Here is a 15,751-nt window from a genome sequence, read left to right on the forward strand (position 1 = left end):
ACAGACAGAAGCAAACAAGGTTAAACCTTATGGTTGTTTCAACTTACTGCCTTGAGAGTTTCCAAGCCACAGTCTGGGAAGCGGGACTCCAGGCAGAGTCCATCAGACTCCCTGATTTTAGGAGACAGAGGTGAGAGCTAGAGGATCAGGGTGGCTAGGGGCAGAGCACCAGCGAGAAAGCTCCAGACCTCTTTAGAACTCCTCCACAAGTATTCAGTAGAATACTGATCAGAAGATGTATGTGGAGAAAGTAACTAAAGCTAAAGAAAGTGCTATCCATGATTAGAGGGAGCAGTCACACAGGGCCAGGGATAGTATTGGTCTCTACCAGCCAGACTGGAAACCTCATAATATACAGGACTTTGGAGTCTTGCTTCATTAATGAAGAATAATTAGCCCTAAATTAAGCATTGCTAGGTCCTGCCTAACCAATTTAGAAAGCAAGAGCTACAAGGATAAAAGGATTTTAAAGTGACTTAACAGCATTCCAGAACAAAGTTTGGGAATATTTATAAGAATATAAAAATATCCGGCATTCAGGGGCGCCTGGGTGGCTCAGTGGGTTAAAGCCTCTGCCTTCAGCTCAGGTCATGATCCCAGGGTCCTGGGATCGAGCCCCACATCAGGCTCTCTGCTCAGCAGGGAGCCTGCTTCCTCCTTTCTCTCTGCCTGCCTCTCAGCCTACTTGTAATCTCTGCCTGTCAAATAAATTAATAAAATCTTTAAAAAAAAAAAAAATCCGGCATTGAACCAGGTGAAATTTATAATGGTTGATGCCATCAGGCATGCAAAGAAGCAGAAAAATACAATAGGTAATGTGGTGAAAAAAATCAGTTGAAACTGGCCCAGCTGTTGGAATTAGACAAGTACATTAAAACACCTATCATAACTGAATTCCATCTACCCAAAAAGTTAAGACATGAAGATATATATTTTAAAAAACCAAAACTGAACTTGTAGAGATGAAAACTAAGGTGTCTGGGCTACAAAATACACCAGAATGGATTAACAGTAGATTAAACATTGCAAGTGAAATGATTAGTGAATTTGAAGCATAGACTAGAAACTATCCAAAATGAGAAATGGAGACACAAAGAAAAGAAAAATGAAAAGAGCATCCCTGAGCTGTGGGACATAACTTTAAGCAAACTAACATACTTATACATGGGAGAGGTGGGGGAATTTCAAATAAAGAATTTGTCAGGTCTTTGTCCTGAGTTCCTAGGACAAAGCTGCTAAATGCTTACAACTTACCAAATGATAAGAACATCTTTGTTTTTCACGGTGGGCTCCTGGGACCATGCCCCCAATTTTTAGTAATGAGGTGACTCATTAATGGTCGGTCCCTGGATAGTACTTGCTATGTCAAAAAGGCCAACTATGTGATTAGAAGTTAGGTCTTTCAGCCAGGTGATATCAACCTGGGGATGGAACCTAGAAATGGAGTTCAGTCATATGGACAATGATTTAATCAAGCATGCCTACCTAATGAAACCCAATAAAAACTCTGGACACTGAAGCACAATGATGGGCTGGAAGGGTTCCATGCCCTGAGAATAGGAAGCTCCGTGTCTCAGACCTTCTCAGAGTTTTCCCTCTGCATCTCTTGTTTAGCTGGTCCTGACTTGTATCATTTATAATAGAATAGTAACCATAATGTCATATTTGCCTCATTTCTTTGGGTCACTTAGGCAACTTGTTAAACCTAAGGGGGTAGTGGAAACCCCCAACTGTATAGTCAGTTGGCCAGAAGTGTGGATGGTGTAGTTAATAGTGAGAGAAGTCTTGTGAAGGACTGTGCCCCTAACCTGTGAAATCAGTACCGATTCTGGATAGCTAGTACTGGAATTGCATTGCAGGGGAATAGAAAAATTATTTGAAGATATAATAGCCCCAGATTTTCTATATTTGTTAAAAACTATAAACTCAAATCCAAGATAATCAAGAAACCCAAAGCACAAGAAAAGCAAAGAAAACTATACCAAGTCACATCACAATAAAGTAGTTCAAAACCAGTAATAAAGAGAACATTTGAATAGCAGCCAGAGAAAATAGTCACATTTCATAAAGTAGAACAAAGGTGAAGATAAAAGTAGATTTCATGTTGGAAACAGTCCAAGTCAGAAACATTGGAGCAACATCTTTAAAGTACTCAAAGAAATAGCTATCAACTTAGAGCATCATACCCAGTGAAAATATCTTTTAAAAATGGAAGTGAGTTAAAGAATTTTTTGGACATAGCAAAGCTGAAAGAATTCATCACCATCAGAAATGCAGTATAAGAAATGTATTTGGGTTGGGGGGAAGTTGTTCAGTCAAGGAAGAAAATAATGCCAGATGGAAATACAAATTTACATAAAGGAAAGAAAATCTCCAGGAATGGTAACTAAATGGATAAATGTATATGATTTCTTATTATTCAGATATCTTTAAAAGATAATGTGGTGTTTTGTGGTGATTATAACATATGCCTAAGTTAAAGTTAGCTTAAAGTCAATTTGACAATAGCTTAAAGTCCAGGAGAAGAAAAATGGGAAATATACAATTGTGTGGTTCACATATTATCCATGAAGTGGTATAATACCACTTGAAAATAGATTGTAATAAGTTAAAGATGTACCTCTACTCTCTGACACAACCATTAAAATAACAGTTATAGCTAAAACCCCCCCAAAAAGTTTAAATAAAATAGAAGTTATAAATAATACTCAGTGAACTCAAAAGGAGGCAGGAAAGGAAGGGGAAAAGGGGAACAAAGAATGAATGAGACAGCGGCACCTGGGTGGCTCAGCTGTTAAGTGTCTGCCTTCGGCTCAGGTCATGCACCCAGAGTCCTGGAATCGAGCCCCACATCAGGCTCCCTGCTCAGCAGGGAGTCTTCTCCTCCTTCTGCCCCTCCCCCTGCTTGTGTTCCCTCTCTCTCTGTGTCTCTCTCTGTCAAATAAATAAATAAAATATTTTTTTAAAAAAAAGAATGGATGGGACAAACAAGGTGATAGGCCTAAACTTAACCATATCAATATCAATAACACATTAAATGTAAGTGATGTGAATACTCTCAAAAGGCAAAGATTAGACAAGAAAGTAAGACCCAAGTTTATGTTGCCTGAAAGAAATGTGCTTTAATTATAAAGACATAAGTAGATTAAAAGTAAAAGAAGAAAAAGAGAGATAGCATGCTAACACTAATCAAAAGAAAGCTCTTACAAATAAATGGAAAGACATACTGTGTTCATGGATTGAAAGACTTAACATTGTTAAATGCCCATTCAACCCAGAATAGTCTGTATAGATCAGTTCAAGTTCTGTCAAAATCCAAATGGTCCCCTTCCCCCATCTCCTGGCAACCCTAATCTATTCTCTGTTTCTGTGAGTCTGTTTTGGATACCTCATGTAAGTTGAATCATGAAGATGTTGTTCAATGGATATAGTTTTAATTATGAAAGGGAAATAAATTCTAGATATCTGTTATACAACATAGTGCATAAAGTTAACAGTGCTATATTGTGCAGCTTAAAATATGTCAAGAGGATAGATCTCATGTTAGTATTCTACCAAAACAAACAAACAGACAAAAGGAAAAAAAGTACAAGGAAACTTGGAGGTGGTAAATATGTTATTACCTTAATTGTGGTAATGTTTTCTTGGGTATACACATATGTCCAAACTCTTCAACCTGTATATATTAAATATGTACAGTTTTTGTGTATTGCTTATTCCCCAGTAAAGTTTAAAATTACCAGTCGCAATTTTTGCATAAATATGAAAAACAATTCTAAAATTCATATGGAATTTCAAAGGACCTGGAATAGCCAAAACAACCCTGAGAAAGGAGAACAAAGTTGGAAGTTTCACATATCCTAACTTCAAAATATATTACAAAACTACAAATTCTTGCACGTATACTCAGATGATTTGTATCCATTCCCAACACAGTAGGGAAAGGATGATCTCTTCAATAAATGGTATTGGGATAATTGGATATCCACATGTAAAAGAGAGAAGTTAGATTCTTATCTCACTCCACGTGCAAAAATGAATTCAAAAGGGTTTAAAGACCTAAACCTAAGACCTGAAACTATAAAACTCCTAGAAGAAAACAGAGAAGGAAACCTTTATGACCCTTGGGTTTGGCAATGGCTATGACCAAAAAAGCATAGGCAGCAAAAGAAAAACTATACAAATGGGACTACATCAAACTTTAAAACTTCTGGACAGCAAAGGGAAGAGTGTAGTAAAAGGCAGTCTATAGAATGGGGAAAAAAAATACTTGCAAACATATCTGATATTGTGTTAATATCTATAATATATAAAGAACTCCTACAACTCAATAAGAGCAGCAGTAAAAATAAGCAGATATTTAAATGGGCAGGGACTTGAAAAGACATTTCTCCAAAGAAGTTGAAATGTCAAACAAGCATACGAAGAGATGTTCAACATCAGTTAAAAAAAATAATAAACATGGGAATGCAAATCAAATCACAGTGAAATATCACTTCACACCTGTTAGAATGTTGTTGGGTTTTTTTTTTTTACCATAGAAACCATTTTATTTTTTTTAATTAAATTTATTTATTTTCAGCATAACAGTATTCATTATTTTTTCACCACACCCAGTGCTCCATGCAATCCGTGCCCTCTATAATACCCACCACCTGGTACCCCAACCTCCTACCCACCCCCGCCACTTCAAACCCCTCAGATTGTTTTTCAGAGTCCATAGTCTCTCATGATTCACCTCCCCTTCCAATTTCCCCCAACTCAAAAAAAACAACATTGGTGAGGATATGGAGAAAATGGAACATTTGTGCACAGATGGTGGGAAGGTAAAAGGGTGTAACTTCTATTGAAACTAGGATGGAAGTTCCTCAAAAAATTTTAAAATAGAGCCACCATATGACCTAACAGTACCACTGTGGGGTATATACCTAAAAGAATGGAAAACCATCTCAAAGAGCTATTTGTATTCCATGTTCATTGAGCGTTATTCACAATAGCCAAGAATTAAAAGCAACCTAAATGTCCATAAGTAGACGGATGGATAAAGAGAATGTGGCATATACATATAATGGAATATTAGTCTGCCTTTAAAATAAAAGGAAATTCTGTTATATTCAGCAGCATGGATAAAATTTGAGAACATTATGCTAAGCGAAATAAGCCAGTCACAAAAAGACTGTTACTGTACTGTCGCACTTAAATGGGGTATCTGAAGTAGTCAAACTCCTAGGAAAAAGAAAAGTAGTTGCCAGAAGCTGGGGGAGAGTGTGCGGGAAGTTGTTGTTTGGTGGGTATGGAGTTTTGATCATTTGGGATTGGGGTGGGAGGGATCTGTTGTACAACAATGTACAAGTTGTTGACAATATTGTACTATATACTCAAAATTGTTGGATGAATTTTATGTTACATGGCATTTTTTTCTGCAAAAAGAACAGAAAGCTGGATGGCTATATTAATACAGACAGAGTAGTTTTTAAAGCACATAATACTGCTAGGTAAAGATAAATGGATCAGTTCATCAAGAATGTAACAACTCATGAAGAATGTAACAAAAATTATAAGGAGATCAATTCATCAAGAATATAAAAACTTGTAAAGAATATAACAACATGGGGGCACCTGGGTGGCTCAGTCATGAATGTCTGCCTTCAGGTTGGGTCATAATGCCAGAGTCCAAGGATCAGCTCCTCATCAAGTTCCCTCCTCAGAGGGCAGCCTGCCTCTCCCTCTCATTCTTCCTGCTTGTGTTCCCCCTCTCGCTGTCTGTCTGTCTGTCTCTCTCTGTCAATAAGTAAATAAAATCTTAAAAAAATATATAACAACATGACAATTCAAAATGCTTATGTACTGTATAACAGACTTTCAAATGCATGAAGCAAAATCTGATAGAACTTCATGGGTACATTCACAATTATAATTGTAGATTTCCATGTGCTGTTCTCAGTAATGAACAAGCTGAAGAAAAATCAATAAGGATATAGAACATTTAAACAGCACTATCAACCAACTTGACCTAATTGACATTTATATTACACTTTACCAAACAACAGTAGAATATACATTCCTTTAACATGTACACAGAATATTTACCAAGATAAACCATATTCTAGGCCATAGAAAATCTCCATAAAAATTCAAAATTCAGCTCATAAAGTATTTCTTTTACTTTAGTGGAATTAAATTAGAAATAATAAAAGATTTCCAGAAAATTTCTAAATATTTGATAACTAAATAACACTTTTAAATAACCCATGAGTCAGAGAAGAAATGAAAAGGAAACAAATATCTTGAACTGAATGAAAACGAAAACACAGCATGTCGAAATTCATAAGATGCTGCTTAAAGCTGTGTTTAATAAGTGAGCTTAGAAAGTTTACAAATAACATGATCAGTATATAAAAATCAATTTTCTTCCTACATACTAGCAACAAACAATTAGAAATTGAAATTTTAAAAATACCGTTTATAGGGGCACCTGGGTGGCTCAGTGGGTTAAGCCGCTACCTTCAGTTCAGATCATGATCTCAGGGTCCTGGGATCGAGCCCCACATTTGGCTCCCTGCTCAGCTGGGAGCCTGCTTCCCCCTCTCTCTCTTCCTGCTGCTCTGCCTACTTGTGATTTCTGTCTGTCAAATAAATAAAATCTGTAAAAAAAAAAAATACCATTTATAATACCACCTCAAAATATTAAATACTTAGAGATGAATCTGACAAAAGATGTGCAATACCTGCACACAAAATAGAGCAAAACATTGATGAGAGAACTTAAAATATGATTTATATAAATGGAGGGGGCACCTGGGTGGCTCAGTCAGCTAAGCCGCTGCCTTCAGCTCGGGTCATGATCCCTGGGTCCTGGGATCAAGCCCCACATCGGCCTCTGTGCTAGGCGGGGAGTCTGCTTCGCCCCCGCCCTGCCTGCCTCTCTGCCTGCTTGTGATCTCTGTCTGTCAAATAAATAAATAAAATCTTAAAAAAAAAAAAAGATAAGCACCACAGTATGAATATTACAATCAGGTTCCACAGATGGCTGCTAAAATTGGGGCATCTTGGTGGCTCAGTCAGTTAAGATTCTGCCTTCAGTTAAGGTCATGCTGCCAGAGTCCTGGGACTGAGCCCTGCATCAAGCTCCCTGCTAAGTAGGGAGTCATCTTCTCCCTCTTTTTCTACTATTCTTCCCTGCTTGTGCTACCTCTCTCTCTCTCTCTCTGTCTCTCTCAAGTAAATAAAATCTTTTTTAAAAAGTGACTGCTGAAATCTGTGGGCAAAAATTTGCCAAGAAACAGAATATTGGCAGTCTTAAAGTATATCCCCCACAATATTTATTAATTATTAAGGGAGAATAATAACTGTATGGTGAAGAACCCAGAAGTTCCCATTTCAGCCAAGTGTGTTCAAACTTAACTCTACAAGATATAAGACATACCGACATCACATAGTCTTATATGACTGTAAAGCGCACAATACCACTTACGTAGTATAACTGCCGAAAATGTATAATCTTAATCTAATCATGAGGAAACATCAGACAAAACCATGTTGAAAAAGTCTACTGACTAGAACTCATTAAGAGTGTCAGAATCATGAGGGGTGCCTGGGTGACTCAGTTGGTTATCCATCTGACTCTTGATTTCAGGGTTGTGAGATCAAGCCTTGCATCAGGCTCCATGCTGAGCATGTAGCCTGATTAGGTCTCTCTCTCTCTCTCTGCCTCTCCCCATTTATGCTCTCTCTCTCTCTCTCTCTCTCTCTCAAAAAAAGTGTATTTTAGGATTATGAAGTACAAGACTGAGGAACTGTAGAAGATTGGGAGAAACCAATGAGGCACAAGAGCTAAATGCATCAACAAAAGGCAACCTATAGCATGGGAGAAGATATTTGCAAATGACTTATCAGATAAAGGGCAGGTATCCAAAACGTATAAAGAACTTAGTAGTCTCAACACCAAAAAAAAAACAAAAAATCCAGTCACGAAATGTGCAGAAGACGTAAATAGACATTTCTCCAAAGAAGACATACAAATGGCTAACAGACAGATGAAAAAATGCCCAACATCACTCCTCATAAGAGAAATACAAATCAAAACCACAATGAGAAACCACCTCATACTGGTCAAATGGTTAAAACCAACAACTCAGGGGCACCTGGGTGGCTCAGTGGGTTAGGCCGCTGCCTAGAGCTCAGGTCATGATCTCAGGGTCCTGGGATCGAGCCCCGCATCAGGCTCTCTGCTCAGTGGGGAGCCTGCTTCTCCCTCTCTCTCTGCCTGCCTCACTGCCTACTTGTGATCTCTCTCTCTCTCTCTCTCTCTGTCAAATAAATTAATGAATAAAATCTTTAAAAAAAAAAAAAAGAAGAAAGAAAAGAAAAGAAAAACTTAAAAAAAAAAAAACCTAACAACTCACTAAACAACAGATGTTGGTGGGGATGTGGAGAAAGCGGAACCCTCTTTTACTGTTGGTGGGAATGCAATTTGGTACCACCACTCTGGAAAATAGTATGGAGGATCCTTAAAAAGTTAAAAATAGAACTACCCTATGACCCAGCAATTGCACTACTAAGTATCCATCCAAAGGATACAAAAATACTGATTCAAAGGGGGCACATGCACCCCAATGTTTGTATTGGCAATGTCCACAGTAGCCAAAATAGAGCCCAGATGTCCATTGACCGGTGAATGGATAAAGAAGAAACGGTCTATATATATGATGAAATACTACTCAGCCATAAAAAAGAGTGAAATCTTGCCATTTGCAATGACATGGATGGAACTAGAGGGTATTATGCTAAGCAAAATAAGTCAGAGAAAGGTACCATATGATTTCACTCACATGTGGAATTTAAGAACCAAAACAGATGAACATAGGGGAAGGGAAATTAAAATAGGATAAAAAGAGGGAGGCAAATTGTAAGAGACTCTTTACTATAGGAAACAAACAGGGTTGCTCAAGGGGTGGGGGATGGGGGGTAACTGGGTGATTGTCATTAAGGAGAACACTTGTAATGACCGCTAGGTGTTATATACAACTGATGAATCACTAAATTCTGCCCCTGAAACTAATAATACACTATATGTTAACTAAATTTAATTTAAATTAAAACAATTTTTAAAAAAGAACTAAATGTGGTGTAGAATCCTGGAACAGAAAAAGACACTAAGAGAAAAGCTGGTAACATTTGAATGATGTTTGTAGGTTTACTTTTGTTTCTGTGTTCACTTCCTGGCTTTGATCATTGTACTATGGTTTGTAAGTTGTTACCATTACGGGAAAAGGGCATAGAAAATCGCTAATATTTTTGTAACTTTCCCTAAGTCTTAAATTATTTCCAAATAAAAGGTTAAATAGGAGGTCCATTGGCTTGAGACCACGTTGGTAGATATGGACAGTTAACTGTTCTGAAGAATCAAAGAAAAGAGGTATAACTGATGTCTGCCCATTTACAACTAACCAATTAATAGCTTATATCCATGTTGCCGTTGCTGTTGCCTCTGGTTATTAAATTAACAGTAATTATTTCCAGTAGTTTCTCTAGGCTCATTCAAAGTGCTTTAAAAATCTTATTAGAGGGGTTGCTCAGTGGATTGAGCCTCTGCCTTCAGCTCCGGTCATGATCTCAAGGTTCTGGAATCAAGCCCCGGGTCAGGCTTTCTGCTCAGCAGGGAGCCTGCTTCCCCTGCCACCTCACTCTCTCTCTGCCTGCCTCTCTGCCTACTTGTGATCTCTCTCTGTCAAATAAATAAATAAATAAATAAATAAATAAATAAATAAATAGAATCTTTTAAAAAAATCTAATTAGAAAATAAAAATGTTATTTCATGGTTTTAATATTCTAATAGTCTTCCATGAGAATAAAATAACAGATTTTAAAATAAAAATAAAATCCTAGATTGAAAATAGATTTGTCCACACAATTATTTTGAAGGACATTAGCTGTGGGAACAATTGAACAGATTTCAAACTTAGCTACATGCCTATTTTTCTCCCTCAGAAACTTCCCAAATCTCTAGGTTAAAAAAAGAATCGTTGTAGTTAGCTTATATCTTACCATCTTTTCTGTGTCAATTTCTCTTAACAACCCCTATCCCAGAATCTGTAGGGTGAGTTTCCCTGACATGCCTTGACATGTTAAAATTACTATACATACCCCTAAGATATATGATTCATAAATCACCAAATAATAGCTAAATTAAAATTTTAATGCTTTATTAAAGTATGCTAGCATATCAAAAGCACACCTAAGTATGCTTGTAATAAAACTTTAATGTAATAAAGTGTTAAATTTTATTTTATTTTAAGATTTTATTTATTTATTTATTTGTCAGACAGAGATCACAAATAGGCAGAGAGGCAGGCAGAGAGAGAGGAGGAAGAAGCAGGCTCCCTGCTGAGCAGAGAGCCCAATGCGGGGCTCGATCCCCGAATCCCCATCCCCCGACCCTGGGACCATGACCTGAGCCGAAGGCAAAGGCTTTAACCCACTGAGCCACCAGGCGCCCCTAAAGTGTTAAATTTTAAATGCTTTAAAAAGAGCAGGTTCGCTCAACTGGCTAATAATTCTACAGGAAGGAAAAATTCTTTTCAAGTGTTAGTTTTTCTTTTTATTTTGCTCTTTGGTATGTTTATTTATTTAGTTTTGGTTTTAATCTTCTTCAGGATGTGGTGGATACACACCCTGGCCTCACGTTCCTGAAAGATGCTCCAGAATTCCACTCCCGCTATATCACCACTGTAAGCTGAGTCTTCTTTTTTCTTAATAGAGATCTATAAGTCTCCTTTGTGCAGGCTTTCAGATATCTATGCAAAAGGTAACCTGAGCTATAATGATTATTTTAAGTGGGAGGAAGGTACAGTAAAATTGAATTAGTTATTTGTATCTACTTTCCTTCTTATTAAGTACCAGTGTATACAGAATTAGAGTAATATATTCATTCTGTCTGGTCTTATGAGGTACACTCTTTGCTTTGTTATTAATAATGATACTCAGTTGATATTGAGCATTTACAAACAGCCTTTCCCAGAAAAGGATGTATCTCAAATTTAGAACTAGAAATGGTAATGAGAAATAGCTTATATATAATCAGAAAAAAAAAAAAAAGAATTTAACATAGCATAATCACACTCTCCCATTTTGTGAGGTGTTCCCATGCCCTGTTTCTGATGCATGGCCTCCTTTGACCAGTCACAGTCAAGGCATGAAGTCAGAGCACACCAGCAGCCTGTGGTGCACATGGTAGCCGTGTCCAGAATTCTTTGCCCTAGCTCCCAGATTATCTCTGCAGGAATTCCAGAGGTGAGCCCCAAGACAAACCCATCCATCACAGCCACACTCAAGTGAGTTAGCCCTTGTGTCTGGCTCACACACCCCAATAAGATTACAGGGCGATCACCCCCAAGAAAAATCCTCTCATTCTTAGAGTACTTTTTGTTGGCTGTGAATTTATTGGATTCTGTCAAGTTACAGAATACTACCATTCTTTTTCTCCTTTCAGAACTTCATTCTTGGCTTTTACATTGGCTCTCTGTTGTAAAACTTTGTAAGTCTTTCTTTGAGCCAGAAGGTGTCACTGTCTTCTAAGACTATCTCAGAAGTGATATTTGCCTGTGAAGCACACCACTACTGTTGTGAAGTGCTGCCACAGTCACCCTGGTGCAGTCACCCTTGTTTCTCACTTGGATTACTTCTACTTGGTCTCCCTGCTTACACCTTCATTGCCCTACAGCGGTCTCCACAAAGCAGAGTAATCCTTTGAAAATGTAAGTCTGTTCATGTCACTCCTCTGTTCAAAGCCTCCAGTGGCTTCCCATCTCACTCAGAGGAAAAGCCAGAGTCCTTGCTAAGACTCCCCATAATCCCCCCACCACACACACACACACACACACACACACACACCCTCACAACCTCTCTGCTCTCATCTCTCCTGTTACCCTGCCCCTCACTTACTGTGCTTTGCTCACAACTGCATCCTCTCTGTTACTGGAACACACTAACTCCACTTCTGCCTCAGGTGCTTTTCACTTCTTTCCTCTGCCTGAAATGCTCTCTGCAGATACCCACATGACTTCTTCCTTTATTTACTTCATTCCAACTGTGCATTCAGAAATTCCCTTATTAGTGAGGCCTTCCCTAAACACCCTTTACCTTCTTCATCCTTCTTCTCCCTCTGTCCCCTCCCCCTACACTCTCTATTCATTTGTTCTACCTTATTTTTCTTCTCAGATTTTATATCATATAATATTTTAAAGCTTAAAATCTCCTTCTCTATGATAGAAATTCCACTGAAGCAGGGAATTTGTCTATGTTTTTCACTACAGTATCTCTAATACCTAGAATAGTGCCTAGCACATATTAGATAAACAGTATGTATTGAATAAATAAATGAAATTATCCATGCTTAAGAATCCTACACATTAACTCTGGCTTAAACTCCATAGGGAATTACTGGGTTCTGATTGTTGATTGTTCTGTAAATTCAGGGCATGTTAACAGCGTAATTGAGAATCTTAAGAGCTAGAAAAGATCCTAGAGAGAATCCAGCCCAACCCTCTACGAATTCAGAAAATACTCTCTATAGAGGAACTTGTTATTGGAATTTATTCTTAGAAAAGATGTTAAATAACAGAATTTTAAGATAGAGATAAATATTCTGTCTCTACACTTTTTATTTTGGTATTTGTTGAAGTACCTTGGACCCATGATGGTCTGTATCATCTAGCAAGTGGTCCCCAGGAATTTATAATTTCAGGGTGAAAAGCCATGAAACAATTTTGTTCACATATAATTCACATTTTCCTAGAAATTCTATTATGTTAATCATTAAACAACTAAATTGGTCAATTAACAATATAATTAATTATCTCTGCTGACATATATTCATGGTCTTTGCATATTATTTATATTTTTAAAACTCACACTCTGTTATTATTATGCTTTTTTATCCTCAATTCACAAAAATAAATCCATTACCCAGAAATAATTACTAAATTGTAAAATACTTGGGATGAAATATTGATAATAGGGCAATTCAGAATAGCATCATAACAAATAGTAAACAAGATCCCATTGAGAATATAGAATGTGAATCTCTGTGTACTAAGATAAGTGTATCTGTTGTAATAACCTCATAGTACCATCTGAAAAAGAAAAGTGCAAATAAAAAGTATTACATGAATATCTGGAAACAGGATTTTTTTTAAAGGTCTGGTTATTTTTTCTCCCTACTGCCTCTTCTGTTGTGAAATCTGGTCAAATAATAGTATGAAGTCATTGGAACTTGTGCATTACTTCAGAGCACAGTTTTTCTAGAGCAAATCAAAATAAGTTTTCTAGTATGAAATTAATGAATGTTGTTAATGGCATAAAAGCGAATGACAAAGACATCATTCTCTATCTTGTTCAGAGCAAAAACTGTTAAGTTCACACTTTCTTAGAAACTTAGCCTCAGAATTAAAGATAAATATCTTAGAAAAAGCAAAATTGATTAGTCATTTGACCCTATCAAATGTTATATAATCTCAGTGGCATGTGGTATAAAACAATACATTTTTTTGTTGTTGGCATACTAGAGTTTTTTTTATCAATTTCACTTTAGTCAGAAGAAACTACTGACACAAAGGATGACTCAAATACTAGTTTTAGTGTGACACTCATATGGTGAAATTTGGGCAACTTTTATTTTCTGTTTATCACTGAAAAACCCATGACTTAGGAAAAGACTTTTCCTTTGTTTGTTTAGTTAATTATTTTGTCAGCTATTTCCAGACTGGAAAGACAGAGCCCCAACTATGCATACAGCAAAAAGAATATCACTACCCATATAAGAGAATGCACCTAAAGTTACTCCATATTCTCCTTTATTTCCAGAGACAAGTTGGCATTTAAGAAATAGGTCTCTTGATACTGAATGAAAATGAAAATTGGAAATACTAACAAATTAAAGCCCTTGAATTTGCAGTTTTGCATGCTGTGTAAAGAAATTACCAGTGAATAAAAGACTGCTTATCCTAGCTGGCATATGCTGACTTTTTTGAGGAAAGAGGTGCTCATGTGAGTTTTTTAAATGAACAATGAGATTGAAAATACTTCTTTGTGACACTGGTAATGGCAGCAAAGACATTTCTCTGGCGTGCTCAGATGGTATCCTAGTGATAGCTTCAGTGTCTTCATTGGCCTGAAGCCATCACTTTAGGCTGAAATGCCAGGATTTTAATTGTTGAAGACAAGGTACTGATATTTCTTGAGATGACTAAACTGTGGTGGAGACTGCTCATCACCAACAACTTGGCTCTTTCCCCTTTAGAATTTTTCCTCTTGATAGAGAAAGGAGGAAATTTGTATTAGATAGATTTTTTTTTTTTAAGTCCAAATTCTGCAGAGAACCATGGAGAAATACTTTTTGGAGCCATACTAACCAGAGCATGACCAGTCAAGGATCTTTTCACCATTCCCCGCCAGGTAGAAGAACCATGCTTCCAGCATTTGAGAATGTTCATCTGCATAAATTACCTACAGTGAGCCATCTCTGTAATTTTTGTGCCCACATCCACTCCACTTGTCAAAACCTGTCTGACAGCTGCCAAACACTTGCTCAAATTTCTGGTGACCTACACTTGTGAATTAGAGGTTTCCGGTTCAGTAGTTATAAGGAAAAAGAAAGGAAACTAATTTAAAATTCAGACTATCAAGGTGACTAGAGATCCCTTGGTAAAAAATTAGCAAATTTCGTTCCACTTATTGGTAATAAACAGTTATTCTTACTATTAACAATTATTTTTTAAAAATTTGCTATTTAAAAACTGGGATTAATTTCTTTTTTATTTACCTAAAAGTAGTAGAACAAAATTAGGGGGAAAAATCAAGGGTAGATGTAGAACCAAGCAGCCACATGTTCTCACCACTAGATGGTGCCCCTACTTCAGTAAGCTAAAATGCTGACTCAGTAATGTGGAAACCAATAAATGTGCTGATGAAGTGGGGCTACTGAATAGAGATTTAGACTATGGAAAAATGGACTACAAGTACATTTTTTCATATTATTAGATAAGTAAGTTAGCAGAGGCTAAAAGTAGAAAACGTTTAACAGTCAACATTTGTGAATTTTAAAAATTCTGTCAAAAAAACAAAAAATGAATAACAAAATAAGCAAAAATAAATACAGATCAACGCTGTATCATTTTAAGTGTAACACAGTACCTCCATAAATAATACAAAATATTTGAGGCATATATAAATATAAAATTTTGGTAGCTAGGAAACTTATATTTTAGATAAATTTATATTTAAAATCAAATACTAAGGATAAAAATATAATCATATTCAACATAGAAAATTTTGGTGTAATGATATGTTTTGAAATTGACTTTACTTGAGAGAGGAGACATGGAATTATGATAAATGGTATTCTTACTGTTTATTTTCTATATATAATTTTTGTGCTAAAAATCCTCCATCTTTTTTTTTTTCCTCCATCTTTTTTATATGAACTTTGATTAACGAGGACACATGAGGTAATGAGCACTGGGTATTATATAAGACTGATGAATCACTAACTTCTACCATACAAATTAATTGTATGTTAATTAATTGGTTTTAAATTTTAAAAATAAAATTAAAAATTTCTGAAACCAATAATACATTATATGTTAATTGGATTTAAGTTTAAAAAAAAATACACCGTTGAGTAAGATACCATGGGTTTGAACTGCATGGACCACTTATATGCAGATTTTTTATAGCACTGTAAATATATTTT

General features: G+C 36.4%; 1 protein-coding gene across 5 annotated transcripts in view; it reads left to right on the forward strand.

Moving 5' to 3' along the window:
• Positions 1 to 15,751, forward strand: part of PPP2R3A (protein phosphatase 2 regulatory subunit B''alpha) — a 194,397-nt gene that overhangs the window by 113,224 nt on the left and 65,422 nt on the right. For all 5 annotated transcript variants that reach the window (XR_004283352.1, XM_032333775.1, XM_032333767.1 and 2 more), the window contains one exon: positions 10,656 to 10,730. Coding sequence is in view for 4 of the 5 variants with exons in the window: in XM_032333775.1 (XP_032189666.1) it covers positions 10,656 to 10,730 (75 nt within the window). In the remaining variant the exon portion in view is untranslated. The remainder of the gene's footprint in view (positions 1 to 10,655; positions 10,731 to 15,751) is intronic.

The sequence above is a fragment of the Mustela erminea genome, chromosome 1 (assembly GCF_009829155.1).
Source record: "Mustela erminea isolate mMusErm1 chromosome 1, mMusErm1.Pri, whole genome shotgun sequence".
NCBI classification, from domain to species: domain Eukaryota; kingdom Metazoa; phylum Chordata; class Mammalia; order Carnivora; family Mustelidae; genus Mustela; species Mustela erminea.